Raw genomic sequence first — 17240 nt, 5'->3', positions numbered from 1 at the left:
TAACAAAATTTTTATGAATTGTCCTGGGCCTCAACACAGAGGCAGCAATGTGCTCATGGGAAGTCAATCAAATAACAACAGCTAATATTTATTTATTGAGTATTTTCAAGATACTGGAAACCCTGTTAGCTACTTTACATGCATCAGCTCATCAAACCCTCAAAACAACCCCATGAGCCGGTCTATGTGTTGCCCCATTTTACAGATGAGGCTGCTCACACTTAGAAAGTGACTTAGCCCCAATTATACAGGTAGTAAGAAACAGAGCTGGGTTTGAACCCAGGCCATCAGACTTGAATCATTTGCCTTGACTACATTCCTTTCCCCCAAAAAATAGGACAATAGGAAGTGACTTGAAGCAAGATGGCATTTTTATAGCTGCAATCATTTCCCCCCTAATTTCCAAGGGCTAAGTCAGCCTAAACCAGTAACCATTTGTTATCTAGTCAATTCTGACCTATGGCAAACCATATGTGTCAGAGTAGAGCTACGCTCCATGGAGTTTTCAAAGGCTGATTTTTTGGAAGTAGATCTCCAGGCCTTACTTTTGAGGAGGTTGTCTTGAAACTACAATCCCTGGGTTAGCAGCTGAGCATATTAAACATTCCCAGGGCTTCCAATGTTAACTTAGGTATAGTTTAATCAAGTGTTCTGGTGTTTTAAGCCACCAAAAGTACAGAGCCCGAGGCACACTCAATTGCGCCTCCCTATTTCCCTCTGAGTGTGCACCAATTACTTACTAGAGGGTTTCCTGCTACAATGCATAGAAGCTATCACGACATACAGGCTGTGCATGGCATGAATAGTGGTTAATACCGTCTACTATATGCTACAGGGTCAACAGAAAAGAGGAAGATCCTCAATGAGATGGATTGGCACAGCGGCTGCAACAATGGGCTCAAGCATAATAACGATTGTGAGCATGGTGAAGAAACAGGCAGTGTTTCGTTCTGTGGTACGTGGAGTTGCTATGAGTCGGAACTGACTTGACAGCACCTAACAGCATATGCCTCAAGTAGTCCTAGGCTCTTTGATTCTATTATCTCATTTAATTTCTGCCATAAGCCAGTGATGGCAATATTTTACCCATTTTACAGAAGAGAAAATGGAGGTTTTGATTAGTGAGCAAAGAACAAATTACAACTCAAAAATGTCCACATTGAACTCTACCTCCCAGTTTCTGCACCATGTACCTGGTATGGGCCTCAAGAGATCTTTCTTCTGATCTCTCCTAGAAAGGAGCTAATTCCTAAATGAATTGGGAGCCACATATTTCCTATAGATGAAAAATGTGGCCAGTGTGGATCTGGACACAGTCTAGGTCTCTTGGTGGGTTTACGAGTAGCTTGTTACCTAAATGATGGGTGTTACGGTCAGGATGGGAGGGACTAGTGTGGGGGCATAGTTCTGCTACGTGCCCAAAAATGAGCCACGGAAATCAGTATTTTGTGTGAAATCAACACTGAATGATCATCCTAACCTCAGAATTGCTGTTGTTAGCTGCTGTTGAGTCAGCCCCTGACTCATGGTGACTCTACATGCAATGGAATCAAACCCTGCCTAGTCCTGCTCCATCTCCAAGACTGATTGCAGAACGTACCTATGTGATCTGTAGGAGTTTCATGGAAGCTGATTTTCAAATGTAGATCAGCAGGCCTTCCTTTCTAGTCCATCTTAGTCTGGAAGCTATGCTGATGCTTGCTCGGCATCATGGCAACATGTAAACCTCCACTGACAGATGGGTAATAAATAAAAAAGGCTGCAAATTAAGTGTATTGGCTAGGAATCGAACCTGGGACCTCCCACATGGAAGGTGAGAATTCTACTACTGAACCACCATTGGGCTGCAACCTAAGAATGGTCCCTCCTATATAAGACAGGGAAGGGAAATAACAACACACCATGCACTGGTCTTAGAATTGCAAAGCAGGTGTGCAGAGAACTTTGAGAACCATGTACCCCTGCTTCCCTTGCCTTCTGTGTCAAATAAAAGCATAGTACTTGTTTGTGACTCTTACTTATGTTACTGAAAATAAATAAATGAATTGACAAAGCCATTTCTTTCCCCTTGGCTACGGGACAAAGTAGGGGTAGGACGTCGTGAGGAGGTACACTACTTGGGACTCAGCAAAGCTGAGGCTCAGTGACTCACTAGTTGGGGGTCTATCTAAGTTCCCATTTTCTGAAAAGACCTCTCCGGCTCTAATGGTCTTTATTCTACTGATCCCCTGACAAAGAGGGATTTGTCCAATCCTCAGGCTCTGCCTCTCCTGAGATTCCACCTAACCCAAGAGGAGTACTGGTTTCCTGGGACTGCCTACTTATCTACCGGAAAACACATTCCTGATGCTCTCCAAGGCAGGCCCAGGCAAGTGGCCCAAGGGACGCCAGCTCTGTTTCTAACACAGTCCCATCACCTTGTCCATCCCAGCACCTCTCCATACTAACCACACCCCTAGTCTTCTAGGAAGACTGCAGGAGACCTCATCTGACACAACAGTTTCTCTGCCTCCCCAATCATATCCCACCTGGGGGTCCCACCCCTATCAGGGGACTGAAGAGCTTTGGGGCTGGGATGGGTGGAGGACTGCATCAACAGAGGAGGGTTAATGTATCTCCCATAGCATGATTTTTTCCTGTGTTATACTGCTAGGATTTTTTTTTTTTTTTTTTCTCTTAAAGCAGATTAGAGCACACCCTAGAGCTTATCTGAAAACTCCAGCAGAGCGCTATGTCGGCACACTGGTCTTGCATGGAAGGAATGGGGATCAAGTTCCTCCACTAGAAAAAAGTCTGAAGATCTTGGTAAAGGGATTGATTTGTCAACATTCTGCTTGGTGATATAAGATTTTTCCCCCAAATGTCCATCTATCCATCCATCCATCCATCCGTCCACTCATCCAGCCATCCACCTCTACCCATCCATCCATCCATGCATCCATGCATCCACCTATCTACCTATCCACCCATCCGCCCATCTGCCCATCCGTCCATCCATCCATCCATCCATGTGTCCACCTACCCATCCATCCATCCATCCAACAAATATTGAGCACTTATTATGTGCTAGTGTGTTAATATGGGAATTCAGCAATAAACAAAACTAAGCCCCTGTTCACGTGGAATTAACATTCTAATAGGGGGAACCAGACAGCAAATAAATAAGCAAACAAACAAACATATTATAGGGTTCATAGTAGCTTAGAGACATGCTATCTTGGAACCAGAGAGACACTCTAAAAACACAAAGATGGAGAAAAGAAACAGGATTTTTTTTTTTTTTTTTTCTCTCTCTCTCTCTAATAAGGACTGAAGAAACCTCATGTGAGATATTTATTTCCTAGCATGGATGTAATTAGGGGAAATTTTTTTTACAAATACAAATATAATCACCAATCGTTATTTTCCTCCTCCAAAACACACAGCTCACAGCTCCCGGGGAGGTGCCAAGGAAGAGCTGCATCTTGCAGCCCAGGGGCTGCGTGATATCTTCCCAGCCTGGCACACTGCGCCCGGACCGCGAATGGGTTAAGGTGGCAGCGCCTGTGCTCGGAGCGCTGCATAAACAGCGCGTCAGGCGCTCTACGCGTGCTTCATCTTCCCTGTCTCCCAGCCCTGCGCTGTCAATCAGCTGTCACCCGCCCGCACATCAGCAGCATGCGCACATCACCAGGCTGTCAGCCAGGCAGCTGATGAGACTCAGCTCAGTGCTGTCAATCATCTCTGTTTCCCTTCTCTGCTCGGGGAAATATTTTGGCTCTGAGAAACAAAGAAACCCCGGGCAACAATGGCTAGTCATCAGGATAGAAGATCTCAAACAAGCGCTGATTGTGCCTCACCCCTAAATGGTGTTGGGATGGGGTGGACTGAGGGAAGAGGGAGAATCCGTTTATTAGCAGAGGTTTAAAATTAATTCTTGTACCATGAGCAGCCCCTGATGGATTCTCGAACCAACAAAACGCAGGCACATAAAATAATGATGACTTGAAGGTATCTGAGCTTATGTCTCAGAAAAAAAATAGAAAGCCTTCGAGGACTGATCGCTGCTTGGTTCAAAATTATTCACCATTGATCAGTCAGACTTTTGGGGAAGGAGTGATTGTTGGAAAGCTGAGTTCATTTATCTCCCTGGGACTTCTAGAACAGTGGTGTCTGAGCCCATCTCTCCTCCTTTCTGGGACACAAGGCTGCAGATGGGAGCCCATGCATAGGAGTGCAAGTTCACTCATCAGGACACTCATGATGTGGGCTTAACAGTGCTTGCAATGGAGTCATTATGATGAACATAAAGATGCTCCAAAATAGCTTTTACCTGGCACAGTCGCTGCCACTCTCGCCCACAATATTTATTAAAAATGCTCCCCAAACCAATAACTAAATCCATTGCTCTCGAGTTGATTCCAGCTCAGGGCGACCCCATGTGTTAACAGAGTAGAACTGCTCCATAGGGTTTTCTTGGCTGTAATGTAAATCGAAACAGGTCACCAGGCCTTTCTTCCGCAATGCCTTTGGGTGGATTCGAACCCGCCAACCTTTAGGTTAGTAGTTGAGTGCAAACAATTTGCACCACCCAGGGACCTGAAAAATGATCCCAACTCCTTGAAAGTCAGCAATACAAAAATCTAAAGAGATGTTAATGAGGAGCCCTGGTGACGTGGTGGTTAAAGTACTCGGCTGCTAACCAAAAGGTCAGTGGTTCAAACTCACCAGCCACTCTGCAAGAGAAAGATGTGATAGTCTGGTTCTGTAAAGATTTACAGCCTTGGAAACCCTATGGGGCAGTTCTACCCTGTCCTATAGGGTCCTTATGAATCGACTTGATGGCAGTGGGTTTGGGTTTAAAGAGATGTTTCTGGCATCAGCATCTACACTGTCCTGCTCCCCCCAGGTTGCCACTATGGCAAAATCACCATGTGCACATATTAGCATACTTAACCAACTAAAATCATGCAACAGATCCGGAGAGTACTAAGTTGTCTAAGTTTCCCAAAATAAAAATCAAACAAACCAAAACCAAACCCATTGCCATCGAGTCAATTCCTACTCATATCAACACCACCACCACCAACAAAAACAAAAAACAAACAACTTGTACCCTGGTGGGTCTGAAATAAATGTAGCCACAGTCAGATCTGTTAACCGTGTTCATCAAGGGCCTCACTCTCAGTTGCCAAACGTCTAGATTGACTCGCTCATCCTGTGGCTGGTTCAGTCTTCGTCTCTGTGTGTGTGACGGTTGGGCTGTTTTACCCTCTGACAGTTCCTTTCATACATGCAACACTGCTTTCTGAAAGCACAGCTCTCTCTGATCTAACCAGGCATTAATTGCTTTTGTGCTGATATATCTCTGTCTCTTGAGCCGATAGCACATCCAGCAAATCTGATCTCTGACAAGGTGGCTGAACCTAATCAGGACAGATCAGCTGTTACCCAAGGTGCCACAGGCTGTAATTTGAGGATCTTTACAGAGTTATCATTTGCCTGAAAGACAAGAAACTGTAATTCTGTCAACACTAATCCCAAACTGTATGTTCAAAGCAGCTGTGGACAGCCCCTCCCTAAGCAAGCCAACACTTGTCAAATAAACACCTGAGATAATTGATAAAAGGGAATTAGAAGGATGTGACTGACACAGTGACTGCAAGGAATATTTTTTAAAGGAGCCTTCAGACACAGAACATTGGGTGTAAAGAGTGTGCCGTCAAGGAGAAAGGGGTTCACAGGCAAGGGATGGACGGACACCCTGTGCAATTCCCTGATCCCACTTATCATCGGGCAACCTGGTTCATATTTCTCTCACTCCGTAAACAGGCAAGTGTCCAAAAAGTCCAAGCCCCGGAGGAAATCTTTCAGAGCAGACTTCGGCTGCCACCCGTTGACAATGCTGTGATGGGAAACGAGAGCACTGTCAAGAGTGAAGTACTATTGTCAGGCTGTCAGCACCGCGAAATTCTCACGAGACCCCCGTGGTTCTCTTCCTGGCGCAGAAAGAGGGAATATTAGAAAAATAAACTTCTCTCTTACTGTATCGCTTTGGTCCGTCTTCCAAACAAAATGAAAGGGTTAATGTGGCGTCGTCTTCGAAAAACTCAGTGGCAAACGCGTCCCACCAGAGGTTGTCACTATCCTGCAAAGAGACAGAATGCTTATTTAACAGGCACAAGCTGGAAAAGACCTCAGAGGGGACAAGAAAACAGAAAGAAAGACCCTTAGCCTGTGTGTGTGTGTGTGGGCGGAGGGGGGGTCTAGAAGGGGAGGGGCCGTGCGGTCACCCTTCAAATTAATTGCCTCAAATTGGGACTGAATTCCAATTCAGTTTTAATGCACACTGAATGAAAATTAATTCTCCAGGACATATTTGGGGAGATTTAATAAACGCACTATGGAACACAATGTCACATGTTTTAACAGAAGGGTTTGCATTTAGTATAAAATACATTCAGCTTTTCTCCCTCTCTCCCTCTCTTTGCTCTTTTAAGAGTCTGTTTTTACAAACAGAAACCACACTATTATAACCAGCTTAAGGAGGGTAATTTTTTTTTTTTTTAATAAAAAAAGAATTTATTTAGAAAAGAATTTATGTGAGTGGTAGCTCTATGTGGCTGACTATCCCTTGCTAACTTGGGACAAATCATCAGGAAACACCATTTCTTAGACAAGGACATCGTGTTTGGTAAAGTGGAGGCTCCTGGTAAAGTGGAGGGTCAGTGAAAACGAGGGAAATCCTCCAGGAGATGGATTGACGCAGTACTCATGACAATAGGTTCAAACATACCTACAACTGTGAGGACGGCATGGGCCTGGGCAATGTTTCATTCTGTTATATATAAGGTCACCATGAGACACAGCTGAACCGAAGGCGATCCTATAAACCAAAAAACCAAACCCGTCGCCGATGAGTCTATATATATACATAGAAGGAGAGAGGGAGAGAGGAGCCCCTGAGTGGAGCTAGCTGTTAAACGCTCGACTACTAGCTGAAAGGCTGGCAGTTCAAACCCACCCAGAGGCACCTCAGGAGACAGGCCTGGCAATCTGGTCCTGAACGAGTACGGCCTTGAAAACCCTATGAAGCAGCTCTACTCTGCGTACGTGAGGTTGCCATGGATCGGAATCAACTCTATGACAACTAACAAACAAAACGAATACACATGTATGTACAGGTGTATATGTGTGTGTGTGCGTGCATGCGTGCGTGCATGTGTAGTTGTTGTTAGGTGCTATCCAGTTGATTCAAACTCATAGCAAACCTATATGACAGAGTAGAATTAACTGCCCATAGGGTTTCCTAGGCTGTAATATTTACAGGAAGGAGCCCTGGTGAGGCAGTGCTTAAGCATTCAGCCGCTAACCAAAAGGTTGGTGGTTCAAACCCACCAGAGGCTCCATGGAAGAAAGATGTGGCAGTCTGCTCCCCCAAAGATTTATAGCCTTGACAACCCTATGGGGCAATTCTGCTCTGTCCGGTATGGTTGAATACACTCAATGGCAATGGGTAATCTTTGTAGGAGCAGATCACCAGGTCTTTTCTTCTACGGAGCCCCTGGGTGGATTGGAACAGCCAACCTTTCAGTTTGCAGCCTAGTACTTTAACCGTTGAGCCACTAGAGTCCTTTTTTATGTATGTGAATATATATAGATGTGATTACACCAAGCACCCATCACATCTGGAATGTCCCTAAGGATTGTGGAGATTATAGGCAACCACTAACTTGTTACTAAAAGTTATTAAAAATAGAGCATTTCAGCAGAATGCAGGCCATCCACATGAAGTCTGTTTGTTTGCCTTGGGTTGAGTTTTTCTCTTGCTCATCCAGAAAACACTTTGGAATTGGTTCAGTTTAAAGCAGTTACAGTCACTGCTAATCTCCTAGAGGAGAGGGGGCCGCCTAGAACAGCGGATTAGCAAGCTTTTGCAGAATGTCGTATTTAAAGCAGGAACCATACCAGGCTGTCACTCTCCGTCTAGGGCCTGATTTACCCCCAAATTCTTAAGCACAATCTTTTTCCGGAATGTGTTGGTCCATGCCAGATTTCAGGGAAAGATGCTTCCCAGATGCTGGTGCAATGGGGGAACAGAAAGAAGCCGGCTGCTCCCACTCAAGAGCCTGCACTGCTCTGGCCCTGGCGGGGACATCAGAAGCCTCCCTTCTTCCCATTAAGTTGTCCTGCATATGACAACATTAAGTTGTTGTCTCTGGCAGCCATCAGGAATGAGCCTTCAGTCCCAGCAATAATAATTAAGGGGCCACTAAAGATTGATGGCCTCCTCTCCTTCAGAAAAGAAACAGCTCAGACGAATGATTTTTTTTTTTTTTTTTTTGGTCTCTCTTTCTCTGGCATCTTCCCAATCAGCGCACCAAAGGCCAATACTTTTCTCATTAAGACACATTAAATGTAAAACCACCCAGGGGCAATTCATGGATCCACATACAAATTACACTGAGAGATAGATAGCTGCCCTGGAATCATGGTGACCTCACGCACAATGGAACAAAATACTGCCCAGACCTGCACCATCCCCATGACTCAAGGGTTGACTTTCAGAAATAGATCGCCAGGCCTCTCTTCCTAGTTCACCTAAATCTGTGAGCTCCACTGAAACCTGCTCAGCATCATAACAACACGCAAGCCTCTGCTGACATACGGGTGGTGGCTACACATGGGGTACATTGGCTGGAAATCGAACCTGGGTCTTGCACATGGAAGACAAGAATTCTACCACTGACTCACCAAGGCTGCTGTATCTCCCAACAGTGAGAACAGCATCTAGCCCACGGCATTACTCAGGAAAAGCTGTTCCATGAATGAATGAACGAAGCAGCTCATATTATTGTCCCCATTTGACAACTACAGAAACCGAAGCTTAGGTGGTAACTTGCCCAAGCGTTGTTGCCAGTTGCTGTCAAGTCAGCTCTAACGCGTGGCGACCTTGTCTATAACAGAACAAAATGTGGTCCAGCCCTCCCTGCACCATCTTCATGATCCTTGGTATGTTTTAGTCCATTGTTGCAGCTACTGTGTCAGTCCATCTCACTGACGGTTTCCTCGTTTCTCTGACCCTCTCCTTTACCAAACAGAATGTCCTTTTCTGGCAATTGGTCTTTCCTGATGATGTGTCTGAAGTAACCGAAGTCTCCCCTGCCAAAGATGAAGGAGCTGGGATTTAAACTCAGACAGTCTGACGTTGGGAGAACCGGCCTTAATCTCTGCTCTGCACAGCACTCACTCATTTCTCCAGTCTTTAGAAAGTCAATGGTTAGGATTCAGAAAGAAAGGTAGGAAGAGTCAGTAGGTAATCGTTTGCCTCAGGTTAAAAAGAAGGAGCTTGCTTTCTTCTTGGAGCTGTACTATACAACCCCATTTCCAGGACTCACACCCAGGAGGGTTCCTGGAGCTGCGCAGCAATTGGTTCCACATCACTGGTGGGGTTCACTCCTGTGGGCAACCCTCCTCTTCGCTCTCAGCAGTCAGTACCACAGGATTGGTGGGATTCGTTCCGGTGGGCAAACCTCCCCTCAGCTCTCATTCCAGCACTGCCTCTTACCAGCTGTGCGAGCCTGGGCAACTTATTTAACTCCCTGATGCTCTTCCCTTACTTGGAATGTGAGGTTAATAATAATAATAATAATGGCAACAATAATAGTAACAACAACTACTACTACTACTTCACAGGTCAGATGTTAGGATCAAATAAGTTAGTGGGTGCAAAGCGCCCAGCAGAGTGTCCAGAACCCAGGGTAGATCAATAAAATACCTATTTCCTTTCTCTGTCTACCATCTTGAATATCATTTCTAGGGGATGAAACATCCCATGCTCCAAAGAACTTCATCAAAACTCAACTAACTCTATGAGGCATCCTCTTTACAAATCAAGAGCTTTTCCCTGTCACTTCAAATGTTCACAGCACAATCACCTGCCAACGGCATTTGTCTCTAACACAGTTAAAAACCTAAACAGAAATATATAAATTCTCTTTGACCTTAATTATTCAGAGGCCCCATGCCTGGGTCAGGTGCTCCACCTCTATTTTCCTGAGATCTAACTTTTGGTCTCTGGCACTTCTAGAAAGGAGACCAGTGAAGGGAGAGCAAAAGCCATGACAGAACCCAGGCTGGTCTGAGGATGCGGGGAGAAAGAAGGATTCAGGCTAAAATGAGGTATGAGAATTATCTAGAAACAACCGTATGAGCTCCACAGGGCGTAGATAAGTGAGTTTCAGTAGATGTTGAAAAGGCATAATGATCGAAGAAGGTGCAACATTCCAAAAACCCACTGCCATCGAGTCGATTACAACTCATAGCAACCCTATAGGGCAGAGTAGAACTGCCCCGTAGAGTTTCCAAGGAGCACCTGGTGGATTTGAACTCCCAGCCTCTTGGTTAGCAGCCGTAACACTTAACCACTACGCCACCACGGTTTCCAGTGCAACATTACTTCGTTCAAATTAACAGCGATGAACATGTGGGGAGTGACTGTCTCAGAAGTTTCAGGAAAGGTTTGCTAGGATAAGTTACCATCAGGTAACTACACAAAAAATCAACTGTCTTTGTCCACAAATCTTGGAAGAACATTCCAAAAATAAAAATGTAACAAGTAAGCTCATAGTGCCAGACACACAGTAGACACATAAGAAGGCATGATTTTGACTAATCAAGTGAATGAATGAATGAATGGTATTTCTTATTGTACCATCACAAACCCAACTTAGGAAAGTCACTTTAAGGATTTCCCAAGAGGTTTTGGTTGTTGACCCCACTTTGTCTCTTGGCCAATATTTTTTTAACTGGCATATGTGTTTTTAAATATATATATATCTAAATTGTAGTTGTCACCAGCCCCCCACCCCACACATATATATGAAACTTAAATTAGTCCTTAGTTATGAGGGGACAAATGATCATGTAGGAAAGAGAACAGAAGGAATAGAGCTTTCAGAAAAGGTTCCTAAATGCCCAGTAGTTTCCAGGGAAAGGTTGGCTGTATATGAAGGCATCAGGCCACAGTGGAAAGAAGAGATGTTGTGGGGGCCCCAGGGTTAATGACAGGGCCCACAACAAGGTGTTTTATAAGTTCTTTACTTGTACTGAGCCATCTTTATTCACAACTGCCCTAAATACCAAGGGGCAGAGCAAAGTTTTGAACCATAGAAAATGTATGCCCTTAGCCTCTGTGTTATTTCGCCTTGAAAATATAAACTCAGCCTCTTAGTACCTGGATGCCCTCAGTCAAGTCATCTAACTTCTTTGAGCCCATTTTCTCATTAGTAAAGTGGGAATAATAACCTCAGTGGACTGTGATGGCTGAAGAGAAACTGTCCAGTACACAGCAGCTGCTCAATAAATAAAAATAGTCACCATGAAGTTGACTTTGACTCATGTGTGTCAGAGCGTTGTGCTCCGTAGGATTTTCATGGGATGCTATGACCCTTAGAAAGTAGATCATTAAGCCTTTCTCCCAAGGTGCCTCTGAATGGAATTAAACCTCCAACCTTTCAGTTAGCAGCCAAGGGCATTAACCCCTTCGCCCCATCCAGGGACTCCTGCTCAATAAATAACAGCTATTTTTATTCACTATTATCTCATTTGACCCTTACTGTACGTATAAATAGAGAATATGGGTTTCAAAAAGGTGAAGCTATTCCATAAAGATCAGAGAGCCAGAAAGCCTAAAGGATAAACCATGAGCCTGAGGTCTTGTTCCCAGTATGCAGGGTGGGAATGCCTATCTACTACTGGCAGATAGACTAGACACAGACAGCGTATATATGGTAAAAGAGGTACCCGGAAAAAACATTCTAACCTCACTAGAAGGGTATGGGTCCAGTGGAGTCAGGATTGTAGAGTATTCCTTCCAGGTCTTCCTGTGTGTAGGCAGGGACCTCTAGCAAGTCAACTTTCAGGGCCAAGGACTCCTTGCTAACCATTTCCTCTCCACCTGCCTTTCCAGACACTGTTCCTTTGGCCTGGAACATTCAGTAAATGTCCAGTCCCAGTTTTCACATGCCTTCTTCAGTCTTCCCTACACTAGAAAACCTCAATAACTGTACCCCCATTAGCATGTTTATCACACTGTAATTGAATCACAACCTTATAATGCGCATTTATCAAACACTGGACACAGTGCTTCTCTGCATCTTCAGCCTCCTAGACTCAGTAAAAGAGTAGAAAAATGGAAACAGAGCAGATGGAGAGAGGCCATGCCCCCACAATGAGTAAGATTCTTTCTCAGACTTGAAGGAATCTTACGAGTCTAAGCTCAGCGGTGATGGGGGCTTGGACATATTTTGAGCCAAGTGTTCTCTCTGTCACACTTCTGAGGCCTCACTTGCTGTCACGGTATGTGATGTGCCAGATACGCCCATGAAAAGTGCATATGGAGACAGGGATGTTAAAACTGATCTCACATTCACACTGCCATTCTACTGAGCCACGGGTGGGGGGTTTCTGCTGTTCTTTTTAGTGCACTGTTGGTTTATATTCCTTATAGCATATGTTAGGGATTGAATCACGGCCCCCATGATCTGGCCCTTGTACCTGTGGATGTGGCCATGTTTGGAGATAGGAGTTTCCTTTTGTCATGTTGGTGAGGATGTTCCAGAGTAGAATGGATCCTAAACTTAATCACCTCTGAACTATAAAAGACCAGGAAAGACACAGAGACACACATGGGGGAAGGCAGACACTACACAAGGATCTTCTACAAGCCAAGGAACGCCAAGGTAGCCCACGGCTACCGACAAGGAGAAATTCGGCACAGCCAAGACCCTGACTGGGGCTTCCAGCCTCCAGAACTGTGAGAAAATAAAGACAGCTCATGTACACACGTTGTTGTGGTTATCAGGTGCTGTCGAGTCCGTTCCGACTCATAGCGACCCCGTGCACAACAGGACAAAACACTGCCCGGTCCTGTGCCATCCTTATAATTGTTGTTACGCTTGAGCTCAATTTGATTTCTGTGTGTTCCATCTGGCGAGGTCCATGTGTATAGTCACCATTTGTGTTGGTGAAAGAAGGTATTTGCAATGAAGAAGTCATTGGTCTTGCAAAATTCTATCATTTGATCTCTGGCATTGTTTCTATCACCAAGGTCATGTTTTCCAACTACTGATCCTTCTTCTTTGTTTCCACACATTGTAGATTGTAATTTAAACAAGCCAGGAGTTATTTTATTATTTTAAAAACAAAGAAGAGTACACAGGATGGCAAAGGTCCTTGGCCTCACCACTCAGAATTAACAATTATTATATTTTTAATTTAATTTTAAATAATATTTTGTTGTGCTTAAGGTGAAAGTTTACACAGCAAATTAGGTTCTCATTTGATAACTTCTGCACAAATTATTAGTCACAGTGGTTATAACTTTCACTATGTGCCGTCATTCTCATACATTCTATTCTGACTGTACCATTTCTCGTACTCTAGTCTCCCTGCCCCCTTACCTTCTCATCTTTGCTTTAAAGCAGTCTTTGACTGTTTGGTCTCATATAGATGATTTTCTTATAGAAGCTCATTACTCCCAGAATTAACAATTATTACCATGATACTTTATCTGCTTTTTTTTTTAAGAAAGTAAAACTTGAAGATAAAATTAAATGTCCTGGGTCTCCCATATCCTGTTCTATTTTTCACTCCCTTCTCCATGCTCCCCATAAGTAATGATTTCACATATTTCTTATGAATCTTCCTGTCCCACTTTTTATATTTCTATGCATATATGATTCCATTTGTATATGGTCCAATTTTATGTTTTCAATATTTTATCTAAATGGTATCATGTATTATGTTTGCATTTTTAAACCTTTTTTTTCCATCTGACATTGTATTTTAGAGAAGTATCCATATTATATATTTGGGCCTTTTCTTTCCTTATATGAACTACATAGTAATGCACTGAATGAACACAATACATTGTATTTATTTTACTACTAATGGTCACTATGTAGTTTCTAGGTTTTTTTTCTGTTGTTGTTGTGTTTTGTTTTTTTTGTGCCATCACAAGCAATTGTACATGTCTGTGCGTACTTGTAAAAATGTCTCTAGGGCATATACCTACAGTGGCTGTGCTTAGGCACAGGGTGTGTACTTGTTTATATTTTGGTTCTTCCATTAGGAAGCCCTTGTACTTCCACATTAAAGAAGTCTGGTCTGACTGATATATGGGTAGGGATGAAACGAAGTATTTCTAAATGATGTATCTCTAAGTGGGAATGTAGTACCAGGATCAACATAATTATGGAACAGAGTCCAGTTCTGCAAGGAGATGGATAAGCATTAAGAAGCCCAAAGAAGATGCAATAATGTAAATTAAAAAAAAAAAAAAGTTCGCTTATTCGTTCTTGTAAAACAGGAGTATATCCTGTTCTTACTGGTTGACATCGCTGCGACCTTTCAGGAGCAGATCTCCTGGCCTATCTTCCGAGGTGCCTTTGGGTGGTCTGAAACCGCACTTTGAAGTTAGAAGTTGAGCGTAAACCATTTGTTCCATTCAGTCACCTAGAGGCTACATTATCCCAAAGGAGGGCTATTTCTTGGCACTAACACAAGAAAGAAAGCATAGATTCTTCCTGGTCACCCAAACTGGCTCATGGAGCAGGATGACTGAGCATCAACTGCCACAGGCAGGGCCAGGGGCAGGGAGGGGTGAACCAGTCTGTACAGCCCGCCACAAGCCTTCTCATGGTGGACACGCCTTTTCCCAACAGACAGGCGCTGCCCGATTCTGGCCGTTGTTTATACCTGTAAGTGCGTGACTAGTGTTTAGTGAATATTAATCAGTAAAAAACTGGATTCTTTTCCCCAAAGTTGGACAATCACAATAGCATAAAGCAACCTCCAGGTAAATAAGGATGAAATTAACTCAGCCTGAACACAGGCAGGGGAAGTGGTACTGACAATTCTCCTGTATTTTAATTAAGAAAAAATAACCGCAGAAGCACCTCCATTCTGAATAAGCCCTTCTATGCATTTCCGCAATTAAAATCCTGGTCCTTTTTTTCCTGTCTCACAGGAGAGACCAAGTGCCACTGGCAGCCACATCACATATAAGGATGGAAGACACTCATGCCACATAGCAGAAGAGAGTTTTAATTATTTAATTAAAAATCTACAAAAGCAGTTGCTTCTCTCTCAGAGTCTCTCCTATTCCCATTCCTGTCCTTCTCCACCAAAAGCAGGATCCTGGTGCCAGGGCTGCCCCCAGCATCCTTAACTTGAGCACTGACAGGTTACGTGGGATTTTGCCTGAGTAATTATTTTTCAATTCAACAATAATGAGAAATTACCATGGCAACCACTTTGTCATGTGGTATACATACACCCCCACTAAAGAATGAACCATAACATAAAGCATCTAATCCTTGAAAACACATTTTTTTTTTAATGAAATAAACTTAAGCAGGTCAAAGTGGAGAGGATGGATGGAAGGGTCTGAAAGCAGGGAGATGGGAAAGGCACTGACTTTTATCAGTATCTTGTGTTTCTAGAAAACAGAGATTTCTCGTCTTCTAAACCCCACCTTCTTGTACACACACATTGACAGCACTCTATTAATTTCTGTTTTTTTTTTTTTCTACCATTTTGGTCACTCCCATTTTACACATGTCAGTTAACCTCTCTCAGAAGATACTGAAGAAAGAATGCACGTGCCTCGGAGGAACTGAGGCAAAAGACACTGGACCATCCGATTTCCCTGAATTTTCTTTGCCTGCCACACCCATGTGGAGTGCCAGGAAACCATGAACAACCCAAATCTTGGGCCTTTTACCTTGCCTTTGGCAGAGGCCCCCTCACACTCACAGGAGTGCAGTCATTCATTTTCCGTAACTAATAAAAGCCTTTTTGCAACTTAATCACTAGCCACCATTTCTCAAAACGTGGGGGGCAAAGGGGGTTTTATATCAAACCATGTTTATCACAAATTAAGCCACATGTAACAATAACAGCCAACAGTGACATAGCTCTTACTAGGTGCCAGGCGCCATTCTAAACACATCGCCTGTGTAACCGCATTGAAACCTCAGCACAACCTTATGGAATAAGTCCTACCACTAACCCCACTTTGCAGATGAGGAAACTGAGGCTTGGAGAAGCTAAATAATCATTTTAAGAATATATAGCTATCAATTTTTCGGAGAGATGATTCAAATAAAGTGATTCTGGCTTTTGAGTTCAAGCTCTTAGAACCACTCCACCATGATGGTCTTTTCTCCAGGACGACATTCATCAGAATGCCTTCTGTCTTAGTCGTTTGGGCATCCAGTTCAAAGGTAAAGACACTGAATGTCTGGAGCTCCCCCTCCTGAATGGCCATCCCAAAGCAAGGCTTTCCAGCACATCTATGGAATTCTATATCGAGACCCAGACATGAAAGTAATAAGGTTAGGATCATTTGCTTTTCCCAGCTGACAATTCCAGGGACTGTAGAATGCACACAAGGAGAGAATACCAAATTCCCCCCTTTCATGGGATTTTTTTTTTTTTTAATTTTTATTAAGCTTCAAGTGAACATTTACCATTCCAATCAGTCTGTCACATGTAGGTTTACATACATCTTACTCCCTTCTCCCACTTGCTCTCCCCCTATTGAGTCAGCCCTTACAGTCTCCCGTTTCGTGCCAATTTTGCCATCTTCCCTCTCTCTCTATCTTCCCATCCCCCCTCCAGTCAAGAGTTGCCAACACACTCTCCCATGTCCACCTGATTTAATTAGCTCACTCTTCATCAGCATCTCTCTCCCCCCCACTGACCAGTCCTTTTCATGCCTGATGATTTGTCTTCGGGGATGGTTCCTGTCCTGTGCCATCAGAAGTTCTGGGGAGCATTGTCTCTGGCTTTCCTCTAGTCGCAATCATACCATTAGGTGTGGTCTTTTAATGAGAATTTCGGGTCTGTACCCCATTGGTCTCCTGCTCCCTCAGGAGTTGTCTGTTGTGCTCCCTGACAGGGCAGACATCGATTGTGGCTGGGCACCAACTAGTTCTTCTGGTCTCAGGATAATGTAGGTGTTTTTCTGGTTCATGTGGCCCTTTCTGTCTCTTGGGATCTTAGTTGTCGTGTGACCTTGGTGTTCTTCCTTTGCCTTTTCTCCAGGTGGGTTGAGACCAATTGATGTATCTTAGATGGCCGCTTGTTGGCATTTAGGACCCCAGGCGCCACAATTCAAAGTGGGATGCAGAGTGTTTTCATAATAGAATTATTTTGCCCATTGACTTAGAAGTCCCCTCAAACCAAGTTCCCCA

General features: G+C 43.8%; 1 protein-coding gene across 7 annotated transcripts in view; it reads right to left on the bottom strand.

The window, feature by feature from the left end:
• The window catches only part of LDB2 (LIM domain binding 2), a 486610-nt gene that overhangs the window by 296953 nt on the left and 172417 nt on the right, over positions 1 to 17240 (bottom strand). For all 7 annotated transcript variants that reach the window (XM_010591377.3, XM_023549741.2, XM_010591378.2 and 4 more), the window contains exon 2: positions 6025 to 6127. In XM_010591377.3, the coding sequence (XP_010589679.1) occupies positions 6025 to 6127 (103 nt within the window). The remainder of the gene's footprint in view (positions 1 to 6024; positions 6128 to 17240) is intronic.

This window comes from Loxodonta africana, chromosome 5 (genome assembly GCF_030014295.1).
Source record: "Loxodonta africana isolate mLoxAfr1 chromosome 5, mLoxAfr1.hap2, whole genome shotgun sequence".
Lineage (NCBI taxonomy): Eukaryota > Metazoa > Chordata > Mammalia > Proboscidea > Elephantidae > Loxodonta > Loxodonta africana.
Note: the sequence above shows the minus strand (reverse complement) of the source record. Positions and strands in the feature narration are given on the sequence as shown.